General features: G+C 44.1%; 1 protein-coding gene across 6 annotated transcripts in view; it reads right to left on the reverse strand.

Moving 5' to 3' along the window:
• TEAD1 (TEA domain transcription factor 1) overlaps positions 1 to 17719 on the reverse strand; it is a 342634-nt gene that overhangs the window by 109542 nt on the left and 215373 nt on the right. For all 6 annotated transcript variants that reach the window (XM_030200970.1, XM_030200968.1, XM_030200971.1 and 3 more), the window contains exon 4: positions 9411 to 9475. In XM_030200970.1, the coding sequence (XP_030056830.1) occupies positions 9411 to 9475 (65 nt within the window). The remainder of the gene's footprint in view (positions 1 to 9410; positions 9476 to 17719) is intronic.

Consider the following 17719-nt stretch of genomic DNA (forward strand, 5'->3'; position numbering starts at 1 on the left):
TGAGCCAGTCGTCAAGGTATGGGTGAACCCGGATACCCTCTCACCTGAGATAAGCAGCTACTAGCACCATTACCTTGGAAAAGGTTCGGGGAGCTGTGGCGAGGCCAAAAGGCAAGCCCCAAAACTGGAAATGATTTCCCAACACCGCAAACCGGAGGAACCGTTGGTGCGGGGGCCATATAGAAATGTGCAAGTAAGCTTCTTTTAGGTCCAGAGACATGAGGAATTCTCCTGGCTGTACCGCCACAATGACGGAGCGCAGGGTTTCTATGTGAAAATGCCGCACTCTTAGTGACTCGTTGACTTTCTTTAAGTCGAGAATGGGCCGAAAAGACCAGCCTTTTTGCGGCACCACAAAATAAATGGAGTAATGACCGCAGCCATATTCGGCGGGAGGCACAGGGATCACCACTCCAAGGTGCAACAAGACTTGTAAGGTCTCCTCTACCACCGCCTGTTTGACGGCAGTACCGCATCAGGACTCCACAAACACGTCTCTCACCAGGGCACCAAATTCCAATCGGTAACCTTATCTGATCAGGTCCAGGACCCACCGATCTGAGGTAATCTTGGTCCACTCCTCAAGAAAGAGGGAAAGGTGTCCTCCTACAGCTGTAAAGGAGGAGTGGACCGGTGTCCCATCATTGTGGAGGACGGCCCTGAACTCCTGGCCTTGAGCCTGCCACTGCGAAGAGTTTGTCCGAGCGAAAAGAGCTCCTCTGCTGAAAGCGGGCACATTGAGTAAACCCAGCAGAGTGCCCCGGGCGATACCTTCTAGCTTCACGGAAGCAAGGTCTGGAGGAGGAGGGAACCAGTTGACCCTTGGAAGAAGGCCTCGGCCTATCCTCAGGTAACCGCTAGGGTTTAGCATCCCCCAGGTCTTTAACAATCTTCTCCAACTCCTCTCCAAATAACAGAACGCCCCGAAAGGGCAACTTCACCAGCCTTTGCTTAGAGGCCATGTCAGCCGCCCAATGCCGTAGCCATAGAAGGCAGCGGGTGGACACCGCCACAGACATCTGTTTAGCCGAAGCGCTGACCAAATCATAGAGGGTGTCAGCTAAAAATGAAAAGGCTGACTCCATGCGCGGTGCAACCTCAGCGAGGGACTTCGCACCATCCACAGGCTGTTCCACTGCCTGTTGTAACCAAGAGAGGCAGGCTCGAGCAGCATAAGAACTGCAAACAGACGCCCTTAAGGCTAGGCCCGAAATCTCAAAGGACCATTTTAGCGCTGATTCCAGACGCTGGTCCTGAATGTCCTTCAGGGCGTCTCCTCACTCTACTGGGAGGGTGGTCTTTTTCGTCACCGCCGTGACTAAGGCATCCACCTTAGGTATCCCAAAACGGGCCAAGTGCTCCTCACTCAGAGGGTAAAGATGTCCCATCGCCCTGGCCACTTTCAAGGGTCCCTCGGGGTCAGCCCATTGAGCAGAAATAAGCTCTTGGATGGAGTTATGCAAAGGAAAGGCACGAGCAGGCTTTTTAGTACTCGCCATCCTCGGATTACCAGAGGAGGCCTTGCTTGAACAGGGTCATCAATAGAGAGGGCCTGTAAGGCAACAGAGATAAGTGCTGGCAGCTCATCACGGTGGAAAATCCGAACCGCAGTGGGATCATCCAGATCCAGTGGCAAACCGGCACCTTCCTCTGGCTCTTCAGACCACGAAGGCCTGCCAGATCCCTCAGAGTCCCCACAGCCCAACCATGGGGGGAAAAAGGGGGGTGTGCCACTCTCCGACGGGGAATTCACCCGTCTATGCTTAGCGTGCATCCCAACGCTCAGGGGCATCCATGTCTGGCATCAGCCCTGGGCCATCATCAGTCGGAGGGGAACCAGGTAGCAACGCAGTGTCAGACACCTGCGGCAGAGCTCTTTTCAGCATGAAGGCTTTATGTAAAATAAGCACAAACTCGGGGAGAAAAACTCACCCTGACCTCCCGTCTCTGAATTAGGAGCCAAGGGAAACGGAGCTCCTCTGGTAGCCTCGGCCCGAGGCACCCCTCTGCACTCAGACTCCTCCGCAACTGCGGGGGCCGAGCCATGCGGCGCTTCCAAGATGGCGCCTGCTGCTAGCTCCATCGAGCGGGAAGAATCATCGCTCACCATGCTCGTACTGGCTCTACCGTCTAAACAGCACGTTTTACAGAGCCCCGCTGCTGATCTGTGGTTGCCACAATGGGAACAGTGCTTAACTCCCTCAGCAGCCATCGCTGAAAAACGGCGGAATAACATTCAAAATGGCGGCTTCGCGCCAAAATCATCCTGATTGGAACGCCGGCCGCAGGCCCTCCCCGGAGGAGCTGAGTACCACTCTTACCTCAAAGGACCAAGTCCACGAGCTTCGGTCACGCTGCGCGGTTTGTTTGTTTTTTAAACGCTTGAGGAAAGTTAGAGGCAAACAGCTACAGAGGTACTCCGGAGGCAGAAGAGGGTGGGAAAGGCAGGGAAAGGGCGAACCTATGTGCCTTTAAAGTGGGCTCCACTTAGCCACTCCTGCTACAACTGGCAAAAGCACAGGAGCAACCCCAGGCAGAATCTTCAAGGAGCTGAACAAGCTACGTCCAACCCTGCTGGGAGATAGAGAAATACTGAGGCAGATGGAGCTAGCCGTCCTAGAGGCACTATGGTTTTCAGTGTTCTCTATCTCCCCCTGCTGGTAACTGGACACAACCCATTCGTAATGGATTCATCTGCTGCTGATGACAAGGAATGTTTGCTGATTGCACATTTGTTTGTACATTGTTCAATATATTTTTTTTGTTTACTGACTCTGCCTGTCTGGACTGCTAAAGAATCCTGGTGGTTTGTATGTTGGGTCTGAGTGCTTTCTGGGAACTGTGGGACCACTGGGAGTGTGGCCCTAGTAACCTAGAAATCATTGGGGATAATTTGAGAGCGGGAGACTCGTCCAGAGGTGGTTGTGACCCGATCAGTGGGAGGAGGGTGCTAGTGTAGACCATGAGCGGTAGTAGGTGCAGGTGGACCTGAGCTGTGCTAGGGACAGACATAAGTACATAACTACATAAGAATTGCCATACTGGGAAAGACCAAAGGTCCATCAAGCCTAGCATCCTGTTTCCAACAGTGGCCAATTCAGGTCACAAATACCTGGCAAGATCCCAAAGTAGTACAAATCATTCTATACTGCTTATCCCAGAAATAGTGGATTTTCCCCAAGTCCATTTAATAATGGTCTATGGACTTTTTCTTTAGGAAGCCATCCAAACCTTTTTTAAACTCCGCTAAACTAACCGCCTTTACCACATTCTCTGGCAACGAATTCCAGAGTTTAATTACACGCTGAGTGAAGAAATATTTTCTCTGAATCGTTTTAAATTTATTACATTGTAGCTTCCAAACAAAAAAAGCAACACTGGGCCTTCTTTTTTCGCTGCATTGAATGAGCCCCTACAATGCTGTTTGAGCAGTACAGCAGTCGGCAGCGTGCTTCAGCCATCGATGCCGGCCCTCCTGCATAGCCTCAGTTCAGGCACTTGAAAATGGAAAATAAAATGATACTTTTTTTATTGGACTAGCCTAATATCTTTTTCAATTAGCTTTCAGAGGCCAAAACCTCCTGCCTCAGGTCAGGTCAGGACAGTATACTGCTGTTATGGTACCCTCTCCTGACCTCAGGAAGTAAGTGTTGGTCTCTGAAGGCTAGTCAAAAATGTATTAACATTAGTCCAATATAAAGGTGTCACCTTATTTTCTATTTTGTGTTTTACTTGTCCTTATTAACCTTTATTAACACAGCTACCATATTACTTTATCCTAAATTAAAAATAAAATTATTTTCTTTACCCTTTGTTGTCTGGCCATTTACTTTTTCTAATTGTGTTAGTACCAGTCTCGTTTTTGCTTTCCTTTGTCTTCTCTTAACTCTCTTGCTAAGGTTTCCTATCCATTTCTCATTTTTCTTTCAGTTTTCTTCAATTTATTTCTCTGCCTCCCTGCCCAGTAATTCTTTTTTACTATCCAGTCTTTAATTTCCCTCTTTTTACTTCATTTACCTATGGCTTCTCATTTTTCCCTCACCCTTGTTCTCCCTTATGCCCCTTCCTCTTCTCCAGTCTTTCACTAACTCTATCCTCTCCCCCTTCCATCCAGCATCTCCTCTCTTTCTTTCCTTACCCATTCACCCAGCATCTCCTCTTTCTTTCCCTACCCTTCCCTCCAGCATCTCCCCTCTTTCTTTCCCTACCCGTCCATCTAGCAGCTTCCCTCTCCCTAGCCTTCCTGTCTCCCCCTCTTTCTCTCCCTATTCTTCCATCTAGCATCTTCCCTCTTTCTCTCCCCTTCATTCTATCCAGTGTCTCCATCTCTCTCCCCTTTTCCATTCAGCATGTCCCTTCTCTTCCCATCCTTCCAGTGTCTCCCCCGCATTCTTTCTACATCCTTCCATCCAGCATCTCCTCTCTTTAGCTCCCTCTCTCCCCATCCTTCCATCGTCTTCCCTCTCTCTCCTTCCTTCCATCATCTCTCCTCTTTCTCTCTCCATCCTTCCAGCCAGGATCTCCCCTTTCTCCCCATCTTTTCTTTCTCCAGTCCTTTTCCATCCATGTCTCCTCTTTCTCTACCCCTCTTCCATTCAACATCTCCTGCTTCTATCTCCACACTCTCCCCTTCCCTTCCCCCTTGCACAGCATCTTCTGTTTTCTGGCCACTGCTGCTTCTCCCAATGAGCAACAGAGGATGCGGGAAACCAACAAATAGAAAACATCAGGTTGCAGCATTCAGGCATGCGCTGTTGGTTCTGCTAGTCCTCTGCCCCAGAACAGGAAGTTGACATCACTGGAGGCAGAGCTGATAGTGCATGCCTGAAGGCTGCGCCCCCGTGCTTGCTGTTTTGCCACCGCTGCTGCTTATCAAGAGAAGCAGCAGTGGCGGTGACAGTTTCTCAATGCTGAATGGGAGAATTTCCCGCTTTGGCGGGAGGTGACCCACCAATGCGGGAGACTTGGCAGGCCTGTGTGTGTGTGCTTTCTGTGTCTCTATGATGAGAGGGGAAGGCAGTTTTGAAAGGCGCAATTCCTTAATCACAATGTTACTGTGAATTAGTGCAGTGTTTCCCAAGTCGGTCCTAGAGTTCCCCCTTGCCAGTCAGGTTTTCAAGATATCCACAATGAATATGCATTAAAGAGATTTGCATACAATGGAGGGAGGGTATGTAAATCAATCTCATGCATATTTAATGTGGATATCCTGAAAACCTAAGTGGCAAGGGGGTACTCCAGGACCGACTTGGGAAACACTGAATTAGTGTATGCAAACTACAGCTGTTGAACTACTTCTCCCATAGAAATATATTTTGACATTTTTTTGGAAGAGGTTCCTACGTCTTCTGCTTCTCACAAGATGCAGAAACTTCCTCTAGATTGCCTCCTCCTTTCCTGTGTCTGGCACTGCCTTCACGTCCTCCCCCTCTCCCTCAGTTGCCTTCCTATTCCTACCTTCAGTCTCTGCTGCTAGCTACAAAAACAGCAGGCAGGGAAGGCTAAAAGCAGGGGCAAATATATGTTCGAAAATTCCCTGAGGTAATTTTCAAAGTGGAAGGGAGCACGCACACACACACGCACACTTTCATTCTGAAAATCTGTCCGCACCTCCAGGAGAAAGGTATGCACATGCTTAAATTACTCCCTAAAGTGTTTTCTATACACTGCTGCGTACATCAGCTATGTGCTTTACAAATGATTAAATGCATAAATTACACAGCTGTGAGGGGAAAAAATATTACGTACTACCAATTATTCAAAACTATCTGAATTTCTGAACGATTTAATTCAAATTGACACAACACGCTATTCTAATAGGTGTTCCTGAAAGTGACAGAACTCATTTGATTATGCTACAGAGAATGAAGTGTCTACATCACTGTGGGTCATTTGATATCCCTTTTTAAAAAATCCTGGGCTTTCTTATTGCAGGGAATTTTTACCCCAGAACAAGCTATAGGGACTGACAGAAAAAAGCAACTTGAACTTCTGCCCAAGCTTTCACAATTAAATCTTATATTGGTCTGTGTATCTGTCGCATCATCTGACAAATCTGATGCTCCAGTATACAATGCATTTAAGGCTAGAGCTACTGAAATGCGCTTCCACACTAGTGTGTGCTAACATGTATTAATGTGCTTTACTGCCCCTTTTCTGCAATGGGACCTGTTTACTAATAATGTGTTAATATAACTTGGTAGCACTAAAATTTAGGGGACCTTTTACTAAAATGCAGTAAAATATGGACAATGCATTTTAACACAGCACTTTCCTGCATGCTAATACCAGATTTAGTGTGACACTGAGGCTTTTTCATTTTATTTGCACGTTCAGTATTAATGCTTCCATTGGCGCACATTACATGCAATAAATTAACACAGGAGTACTTACCACTTCTTCTCTAACCCCAAATTCTATAAAAGGCGCCTTAAGTTGTGCGTGCTAATTTGTCCACATGGCCAAATTGCACACACAACTTAATTAACAACCAATCAGCACCGATAATTAGCACTTAACCAATTAGCGGCACTAATTGTCTTTAATTAGAATTTACATGCACAACTTTCTAGGCATATTCTATAACATGGTGCATGTAAATTCTAATGCGTGCAGCTGAAAAGATGGTATGGCCTTGGGTGTGGAATGGGTGGGTCGTGGGCATTTCAGAAAACTATGTGAACTTATGGAATACAACCAATCTAAGCCTAAGTTAGGCTCAGGTATTTAGGTCTAGTTTTAGGTGGCCTAAATGGGTGCACCTAAATTTTAGTCACAAGAACGGCCACTAAGCATATTCTATAAACCACGCCTAACTTTAGGCATAGTTTACAGAATCGCGCTAAGCAAATGTTTTTTGGCGCCGATTTATAAGGCACCATTTATAGAATCTGGCCCTAAGTGCTCCCACGTTAATTCTGCATTACCCAGTTAGCGCACACTAATCATAACACACTAGCTAGATAAAGCGGGAATGCCCACTCTCCACTCTTGACACACCCCGTCCTAAAAATATTTCTACAAAATAACAAACCAGTAATGTGCAGGTAACTGTGTGCTAACAGAAAATACTGCAAAACACTTTACCGCATTTCTGTTGGCATGTGCTAACCATGTATTAGGAGCTTAATGTCCTTAGCCCTTAATTCTGGAAAGCTAAGAACATAAGCACTGCCATACTGAGACAGACTGAAAGTCCATCAAGCCCAGTATATTGTTTCCAATAGTGGCCAATTCAGGTCGCAAATACCTGGCAAGATCCCAAATCAGTACAATACATTTTATGCTGCCTATCCTAGAAACAAGTAGTGGATTTTCCCAAGTATATCTTAATAATGGCTTATGGACTTTCTTTTAGGAAGATATCCAAATCTTTTTTAAACCCCGCTAAGATATCCAAACCTTTTTTAAATTCCACTAAGCTAACTGCTTTTACCACATTTTCTGGCAACAAATTCCAGAGTTTAATTACACATTGAGTGAAGACATATTTTCTCTGGTTTGTTTTAAAATGTACTACTTTGTAGCTTCATTGAATGCTCCTTTGTGACTATGAGAAAGTCCACAAATAGTTATATACCTTACGGTATATGTACTTTTAGCCATAAATGGGGCAACTTTATAAAGGTTTTTCCACACAAAATCTGTTTTAAACACAAAGGGAGTAAATCTATAAAAGGCGCTTAAAGTTAGGCATTGGGAAGAGGACACTGTGTGGAGCACTCATTATAGAATACTAGTTTAACACGGAACTTAAGCCTACCTGTGGATGCTGCACTTATGCCTGCTGAAACTGGTGTAAATGCTGGTGTGCAACTAATGGCAGTTGAGAACATAAATGACCTTATTCTATAAAATTCTCCTCGATATTTAGCCAGCGGCAGTCAGTGGTTTTTTTAAATGCTGACTGCTGCCGGCTAAATTATCCCCCGATATTCAGTGCCAGGCCATGTCCAGGCACCAGCACTGAACAGCGGGGAATAATTTGGGATGGGTTAGATGCTGGTACTTATGCAGCTCCAGCTGAATATCAGGCTGGGGGCCCGCATAACTTCTTTGAAGAGCCCCTGAGCCCCCTCTCTCCTCCCGACAATGCCCCCTTTTTCTCTTCCCCCCTTTCCCTAGCCCTTGGCAATAAGAAGCCCTCCCCCCCCCCCCCCCGAATACCCTTGTCCCTTGCTGTCAAGGTAGGCCCAACATGGGCCTACTTACTATGAGGGGGCTGCGCTCCTGTCCCTGATGAGCGATGCTGACCACCAGGGCTATAGACAGACCCGGGGGAATACTCCTATCTTGCCAGTGGGGGTGGGGGTTCTAGGGGAAAGGCTTCTTTTTGCCCAGGGCTGGGGGGAACAGAAGGAGGGGCTCTGGGGTTTGTTTGTTGTTTTTTTTTTGTTATGCGGGTGCCGGCAATATTCAGCATCGACACCCACATAGCTAAGCAGCCTTATTTAGGACAGCTCTTGAGCACTGAATATTTCCGACACCCGCATAACTTTGGGTTCCCTCCCAGTGCCGCCCCAGACCTGTCTACTTTTCGTTTGGTGGTCTGTGGGGATATTCCCATGGCCACACCCGCTTTTAAGTTGTGCACTATAAAATTTAGGTGCACATTTTATAGAACAGGGCAGCTCTATATGTAAATTCAAATGCATGTCAATTAACGCCAATTACTGATTGTTAATGGCTCATTAACAATCTAGGAACTGTGCCCAAATTCTGGCAACCTATGTAGAATCTGGGCCAAAGAGCTTTTCTAAAATTGCATGGCCATATATGTACATGTAAAAACGCATGCTGAACAACCACATGTACTTACACATGCCCCATGTGCAAGCATTCCCAGGGGTGAAATATGGATGAAACAGGTGTAGAGTTGTGCAGTATGAGCATATTTTCAAAGTCAGTGTGAATTTCTACGCCATCAGACCCGATTCTGGGTGCTTATTTGATAGGATAAGCATAAAATAGATGCCTTTCCATTACTGTGATACAGGCACCCTCTTATAAAAGGACTTCCCACAGTTTCTTGGGATTAAAAAACGCATGCTCCTGTAGGATGGAATATTTCCCTAAGGGATGACAAGCTGTTACTGACATAGTGGTCAGTTAATAAATGTTTCTAAGGCATGAACATTTAAACAGTAGTGTGTAGAGAATGACATAAGGACAAAGTTTGTCCCCATCCTATCCCTGCTACAGTACAAAAACTCATTTGTACAAAAAGCGAGTGATTGTCTTATCGAAAATGATGGAAATAGTGCAGTGGAATTTGAGTTTGCAGAGTCAGGGTGGAGATGGGGTCAAAGCTTGCAAGGACGGAGTGGGGATGAGGACAAACCTGGAGCTCAAACACACATGACACAGTTTATCATCCTCCGCACACATTCTTTCCCCAAAACGTATTTTACCTGTTTCCTGGTCCGTGTCTTCCCTGTTCTTAGTTTGATGTATCGCGCTATCAATTCATTCCTACCTGAAACAAATAAGGAATAAGAATTCAAACCCAGTACCTATGCATACTAATACACAAGCAATAAGGCTACTTTCCCTCAGAAGGTGTATGGTACATAATATCTACAGACCGACACTCTGCATGATGTGCAGGGACCATGTTTGGTGAAAGCTTTGTCCTGCTTTGAATTTATCATAAAACTCATTAGTAAACTGTGCCCACATGGGAGCATATATGCAGGGCCAGATAACACCTATTTCATTTTATTTATTTATTGGGATTTAACCACCTTTATGAATAGTAAATTGAAACTTAACAAAGCTACCATGAAACAGTATCAAAAATATACACATTTAACAGCATAGAATTCAAATACCAGAGATGTAATACAATGTTAGCATAATACTAATGATACACCTAATAAGCATGCCTTGGAACATTCAAGTAACATAAACAGTCTCCACCTGCTGGAAGGCGTGCACAACCCATCAGTCACATTCTGGGCTGGGCCGGAGGGACGCTAAGGAAGCATGCCTTAGAACATTCAAGTAACATAAATATGATATAAAATTATAATGAGCGGCATACCCAATGCAGTCAAATTCATATGTGTGCATGGGTTCTGTAGCACCTTTCAATTTTTATCCTGTTGAAAATTACCTCAGCCTCATCAGGTTCTGGTCATTTTCAATAAGCAAATGGTTGACCCTCACACCACATGGATAGAAAAAGAGACTGGGTGACTTAGGCATTGAACAAAAATTATTTTCAGATGTGTTGAAAAGCAATAAAAATACAGCACTACAGTTTCCAACACATTCTTTTTTAATCAAATAAAACCCTTAAATGCACTGTGAGTGCATCGTGTGGCAGTAACCAAAGATAGAGCAGCTTTAATGATTCCCAATAGCATCATAATGTGCTCTAGGAATACCAGAATTTTAAATATGACAGCCGAAAAATGCACTAACTTGGTTAGAGCCCAGTGTACCAGGCACGGTTTCTGCTACATGTAAAAACAACTTTAAAGGAAGGTTTTAATTTAACTTAAAAATGCACAGTCAGGTTTGCTTTTTATTCCCAAACCTCAGGTTTGTGGCTGTAATGTTGTTAAGAACAGTGATACACTCCATATTTAAAGGATTTCATTGTACATCCTGGGACAAAATACTTGCCCAAATACATGTTCAAAATTTGTTTTCTATTTGGTCTTGATTCATACATTTCTTTTCCCACTGCTTGAATGCTGTTGCACAGAACCATGACTCCATGCCAAGAACATGGATCACTGCCCTGTAAATAAATAGTAACTGCTTTCATACTAAAAACTGAATTTCACATTTATGTTCACATGAGGGGGGGGGGTGGAGGGAGTTGGCATATCTGGTATTTTCCACTGGTGGTTATACTATCTTAGCACTCAAAAATTCATAGCAACTCTGAAGTTGAGCTGTTCTACATTAGGTTGGATTTCAGAAAAAAAAAAGGAGTTGGAAACCAGGAGCATAGACTTAGCCCGTGATGCAGGCGCATGCCAAAACGTGGCCACGTCAGGTCCCTCTGCAATAAAGTGACTTACCACACTGCTGTGGTTTTCTCCTAGTTTCCAACTCTTTTTTTCTGCATTTGTTCTGTTGGATTCTTCCTCTATTTTTGAATGGCTTAGTTTTAATTTTATACATTTGTCAAGATGCAAAACTTTCATCATGTCAATAGAAAGCTTAGGGGCCCATTTACTAAGCCGCGTTAGCGTCTACACGCGCCAAAGTGGAGTTACTGTGCGGCTACTGTATGGCTCTTGCAGGAATTCCATTTTTGGCAAGCGCCCAATATGTGCATCCAAAAATAATTTTTATTTCCAGACGTGCATATTGGGTGCTCGCCAAGTGGCATTTGACGCGCATTGGTCATTACTGCCCGGTTACCGCATGAGACTTTACTGCTAGGTCAATGGCTGAAAGTAAGGTCTCAGACCCAAAATGGACACGCAGCAATTTTCATTCTGCCGCACGTCCATTTTCAGAAAAAGTTTTAAAAAGGCATTTTTTACAAGTGCGCTAAAAATTATTCTGCGCGTGCCCAAAACACGTGTCTACACTACCACAGGCCATTTTTCTGTGCACCTTTGTAAAAGAGTCCCTTAAACCCTAACCACAGAAAGAGTAAGTTTAAAGTGTGCAACTTATATCTATAAGGCCTCCGCAGTCATCTTGGAAGTTTAGTGACAAGATTATCTAAACAAGATTCACTCTAATATTACACTGAAATAAAAATGCCAAACATATTCTTCACATTTTCCTAGGCAGTATTTTCTGTGCATTAATCCAATTCTTTTCAATGAACTGGCTACACAAGCACCACTCAGGGAAGGTAACCCTTCTACTCTTACAAAGGAAGAGTAGATGGGAAATAAACAGGAAAAAGGCACAGCAGAAAGGGCAGAAACCTCAGAAACAGCAAGGTAAGTATAGTTAAGTTTTAATCATTTAAATCTCTGGATATACCACTTTTCTAAGCAAATAGAGTGCATCACAATAAAAAAAAAAAAACAACTGAAGGGAAGCTCTTGGAGAATTGGAATCTGAGGTATCTTTATTGTGAGGTACTATTCCATCACAACTAAGTACCCTTACAGGTTCCCATCCCACATCTATATGTATAGAGATACTGAGAGAGCACAACATTTGCAACATGCCAGCCTACAGAAGTTCCATCAGCCTTAGGGATAGTCCATGCTTACACTGTGGTTCCCCAGGATTACATACTATGCGCACATGAATGTTAAAAGGATGCAATAGCTACCAAAGAAGTGACCAATGATTTTGCCATCAACTATGGACAAAGTAATGGGCACTTCCTGACCCTGAGCTCATAATTCAAAGTAAACCATATGCTACACAACCAGTTAATAACCTTTATATTTTACATTAGGGATATACACAGGCAAAACAAATTTGGCTAGATTTCGTTTTTTTTCAAGATTTTTCCCCCCTAATTTTCAGATTTCTTTTCTTAGTTTCACACATTTGTTTTAATAGGGAATTTTCAGCATACACTAACTGCCCCTTTTCCTAAGCTGCACTAGCGATTCCCGACGCAGCAATGCAGACATTCATTTTGAATGTGCTTCATTGGCACTGCCATGTGGGAATCGCTAGTGCGGTTTAGTAAAAGAGGCCCTAAATTGATTAAACAAACATTAGCTGTCACATTAAGGCACACTAAATTGATTAGTATGTGTTAATTTATCAAACTAAATTGGAAAAACCCTAATGAATGCTCACTCCTATTTTATATTTATTGACTGTGTGATACCAGGAGCGAGGGTTGAGGGTGGGCCTGCACAATAACATAGCCAGACAAAGGTGTAAAGCTGAAAATAAGTTCTTTTGTTCAAAGAAAACCTGAGGCCTGTTACATCACAGGGCCAGGAACACAGGGTGAAAAGTATCTTTGGTTTAACAAATACAGTCTTAACCAGGGCCTGTGGCTGACAGGGCCCAAACACAGTCTGAAACTGTTGGCTGCCACACCCCAAACACAGCCTGTAAGCTCTTCTTTCTCCGAGTTCCAGTTCTGGCTCTAGCCAGACCTCAGGGCAAGGCTTACCAGTCTCAAATCAAAAGTGACTTACCTCAGCCAAGTTACTGTTGCTAGACATAAGTTGTAGAGGCATATGGTGGGGATCCAACTCTTCCTTCCCTGGGCCTCCTTAACCCCAGTCTGCCCCTACCTTTTATACCTCCTCTTTCCTGTACCTTCAGCTCCACTTCTCCTTGTCTCACTCTCTCCCTGGGCAGAACTAATGGGTTTAAGGTGGCTCAGGCTATCTGAGGGACAATCCTTAAGGGTGAGGGGCAGCATTCTTGATATCCACTAACAGACTGCTTATCCTTAAAAAAGTTTCAAAGTGGTGAAGAGTAGGCTCATCAGACTTGAATTTTATTAATTTACTGCAGAACTTTGATACAAATTTGTATTACATTTTCTAATGCAGTAATTTGCATATTTTTTCCTGCTATGACATTCAGGTGGTCCCGTCTGATGACAGTCCTTTGGCGTAAAACAAAGAAAGTGGGAGAAAAACCAAAATAGACCAGAAAGAAACCACAAAGAGTAAGAGCTATTTTGGTTTTTCTCTCGATTTCTTTGTTGTTTTATGTGTTTTGCGGGAGATCTGGACCCTTTTTTGTTGGTTTGACAGTCCTTTGGCGTACACACTCTGGCTCTCCCCACCTATCACATTCCCAAGGCTCATCCTTAGATTCATCTCTTCTTACACCCCAAAACTCACACCATCTTCCTTCTTTTAACCCTTCTAGTCTAACCCTCTTTTTAAAACACACTATCTTCGATGGGTAAAGATGGCAGGAGGAGAAAGGATGGATGGGATGCAGGGGTGCTTTGGGCTACCTTCTCCTATGCAGTATGCAATAGGGTGATGCCATTAATCTTTTAGGCTAGGGCTGACTGCAGCCATGGGGTTGGGAGCAGGATTCAGAATATTGCCACTGTGGGAGGCAGCGTTTGCCAAACTAGGAAGCTAAGTACCTACCCAGGTTCATCCAAGCAGGCACACATGGCTGGTATGGAAAGGACTGCTTACTGTGTCAAATTTTCAGGTCTAATGCATTTCACTTACTTAAAATTTTTAGACCACTTCTACAAAAATACTCAAGGCTACTTACAAAAGTAATAAAGGGTGGGCAGTCAGAAAATGTGAGTGTCCTTTTTTTCCCAGGTTCTTTTTTTGTTCTGGAACGAATGCCGTTACAAGTCCACACTATTCTTAAAGAGTCAGCATTATGTCCAAAGAGGGCACACTCTTTCCCTATGGTTTACCTATGCACACACACTGTCAGAAACCGTGCACCCTCTTTGCACAGAGCACACACTCAAAGATGAGTGTGCACTATTATCGGTGAATGACTCATCGCAAATGACAGCCCATTCCTAATATCACTCGCAGCCAAATTTTTAAAAAAATTACATCCCATCTTCTGTACTACTAAGTGTACAATTTTGGGATGGAATGAAACTCCTCTAATGCACAGCATTCTGATCAGGGTGTTATTTTATTTCATTGTTGTTTTTATAAGGGAAGTACATTACCTCTTGGTAGCATTATAGCCTTGGCACAATACGTGTATCAAATTTTATACAGATTTTTAAATGCATTTACATTTATATCTTGCTGAATCAGTTATAGCATCATATCATCACAATATTTGCATCGCTGGTCACATATGAATGAAGACGTAAACTTATGAAACACAGCAGAATTTATCCTGCAGCTAAAATATCAGTTACTAAGGGCAGGTTCCCATGCGCTAAGGCCGTTTTTACAGCAGCCAGAAAGTGGCCGATTTTCCATTTTCCCTATCAATGGCCATGCGCTAATGGTGCCATTAGTGTGCGACAATTAAAAAAAAAATTTAAACATGAACACTTACTAACACCTATTTTGTAAGGACTCGCATGTAAATCCTGTGCTAATCAGTTAGCACGTGGTGACAGACACCATTCTCTATGAAAAAAATAAACATTTTTAGTAGCGCGCAGTTTGAAAGTGCAAAGTAGGAATTTACCATAGTATGCATGAGCGCATCACATGATAAACCCTTTTAAGCCGTGGTAAACACACGCCAGCGCTTACTGCAGCTTAGCAAAAGGACCCCTAAATAAATAAATTGTGTATTGATGAAAAAAAAAAACCCTTACATGTCCATGTATTTCTACAAGAATCTACAATTGCTTATGGCCTTTTGATTTTATGTAGCTGAACAGGAAAGATTTTCCATTCCCTAATTCATCAGCTTATTTGGGAAAAATGCAAATCAGTAGCAAGTGCTCTCCTGTATATTGCTGTATACCATAGGTGTAAAACTGATGTTACAACATTGCACAGCTGACACCATTATTAAAAAAAAAAAAAAACAGAAAAAAAGTTATACCAGTTAAAAAAAAAAAAGGAGAAAAACAGTGGCAGTGAACCACCCATTTTGAAGTTGGGTCAGAGTATTTAAAGAATAAGTTATTAATTTTAATTATTTATTAGGAGTTATTTACTGCCTTTTTGAAGGAATTTACACACCTGTAAGACCTCTAAGGTCCTCTCAAGGATCATCACTATCTGTACCTTTGTCAAAGAAATTGTACAATGTGATACCCGCCAGTGAGCCTTCTCAGGAGCAGCCCCCACACTCTGGAATTTACTCCCAGAGGGGCAACGTATAACTTGAGACTACCTCTACTTCAGAAAGCAGGTGAAACCATAAGTACATAAGTACTTTGCTTCGGTCTTCACCGAGGAAGATTTGGGAAAGATATCTCTCCACACCTGACATCACTGCGGAAACCCAAGCCAAAGTATCGGCCTGCTTATCCGACATTGCTGCCTGGATGTCCAACCGCCACTTGAAACTAAACATGGCCAAGACCGAACTTCTTGTCTTCCCACCCAAACCCACTTCTCCTCTACCTCCACTCTCTATCTCAGTTGATAACACCCTCATCGTCCCTGTCTCATCTGCCCGCAACCTCGGTGTCATCTTCGACTCCTCCCTCTCCTTCTCTGCACACATCCAGCAGATAGCCAAGACCTGTCGCTTCTTCCTCTATATAAGTACATAAGTACATAAGTAGTGCCATACTGGGAAAGACCAAAGGTCCATCTAGCCCAGCATCCTGTCACCGACAGTGGCCAATCCAGGTCAAGGGCACCTGGCACGCTCCCCAAACGTAAAAACATTCCAGACAAGTTATACCTAAAAATGCGGAATTTTTCCAAGTCCATTTAATAGCGGTCTATGGACTTGTCCTTTAGGAATCTATCTAACCCCTTTTTAAACTCCGTCAAGCTAACCGCCCGTACCACGTTCTCCGGCAACGAATTCCAGAGTCTAATTACACGTTGGGTGAAGAAAAATTTTCTCCGATTCGTTTTAAATTTACCACACTGTAGCTTCAACTCATGCCCTCTAGTCCTAGTATTTTTGGATAGCGTGAACAGTCGCTTCACATCCACCCGATCCATTCCACTCATTATTTTATACACTTCTATCATATCTCCCCTCAGCCGTCTCTTCTCCAAGCTGAAAAGCCCTAGCCTTCTCAGCCTCTCTTCATAGGAAAGTCGTCCCATCCCCACTATCATTTTCGTCGCCCTTCGCTGTACCTTTTCCAATTCTACTATATCTTTTTTGAGATACGGAGACCAGTACTGAACACAATACTCCAGGTGCGGTCGCACCATGGAGCGATACAACGGCATTATAACATCCGCACACCTGGACTCCATACCCTTCCTAATAACACCCAACATTCTATTCGCTTTCCTAGCCGCAGCAGCACACTGAGCAGAAGGTTTCAGCGTATCATCGACGACGACACCCAGATCCCTTTCTTGATCCGTAACTCCTAACGCGGAACCTTGCAAGACGTAGCTATAATTCGGGTTCCTCTTACCCACATGCATCACTTTGCACTTGTCAACATTGAACTTCATCTGCCACTTGCACGCCCATTCTCCCAGTCTCGCAAGGTCCTCCTGTAATCGTTCACATTCCTCCTGCGACTTGACGACCCTGAATAATTTTGTGTCATAGCAAAATCCGCCCTTTCCTCTCTGAGCACACCACCCGAACTCTCATCCACTCTCTCGTTACCTCTCACCTTGACTACTGCAACCTACTCCTCACTGGTCTCCCACTTAGCCACCTATCCCCCCTTCAGTCCGTTCAGAACTCTGCTGCACGTCTTATCTTCCGCCTGAACCGATACACTCATATCACCCCTCTCCTCAAGTCACTTCATTGGCTTCCAATCAGGTACCGCATTCAATTCAAGCTTCTGCTACTAACCTACAAATGTACTCGATCTGCTGCCCCTCCTTATCTCTCAACCCTCATCTCCCCTTACGTTCCTACCCGTAACCTCCGCTCTCAAGACAAATCCCTAATTTCAGTACCCTTCTCCACCACCGCCAACTCCAGGCTCCGCCCTTTCTGCCTCGCCTCACCCCACACATGGAACAAACTCCCCGAGCCCATACGTCAGGCCCCCTCCCTCCCCATCTTCAAATCTCTGCTTAAAGCCCACCTCTTCAATGTCGCCTTCGGCACCTAACCTCTACTCCTCTACCCAGGAAATCTAGACTGCCCAACTTGACATTTCGTTCTTTAGATTGTAAGCTCATTTGAGCAGGGACCGTCCTTTTTGTTTATTTTGTACAGCGCTGCGTAACCCTAGTAGCGCTCTAGAAAT

The sequence above is a fragment of the Microcaecilia unicolor genome, chromosome 4, assembly GCF_901765095.1.
Source record: "Microcaecilia unicolor chromosome 4, aMicUni1.1, whole genome shotgun sequence".
In the NCBI taxonomy this organism is placed as follows: domain Eukaryota; kingdom Metazoa; phylum Chordata; class Amphibia; order Gymnophiona; family Siphonopidae; genus Microcaecilia; species Microcaecilia unicolor.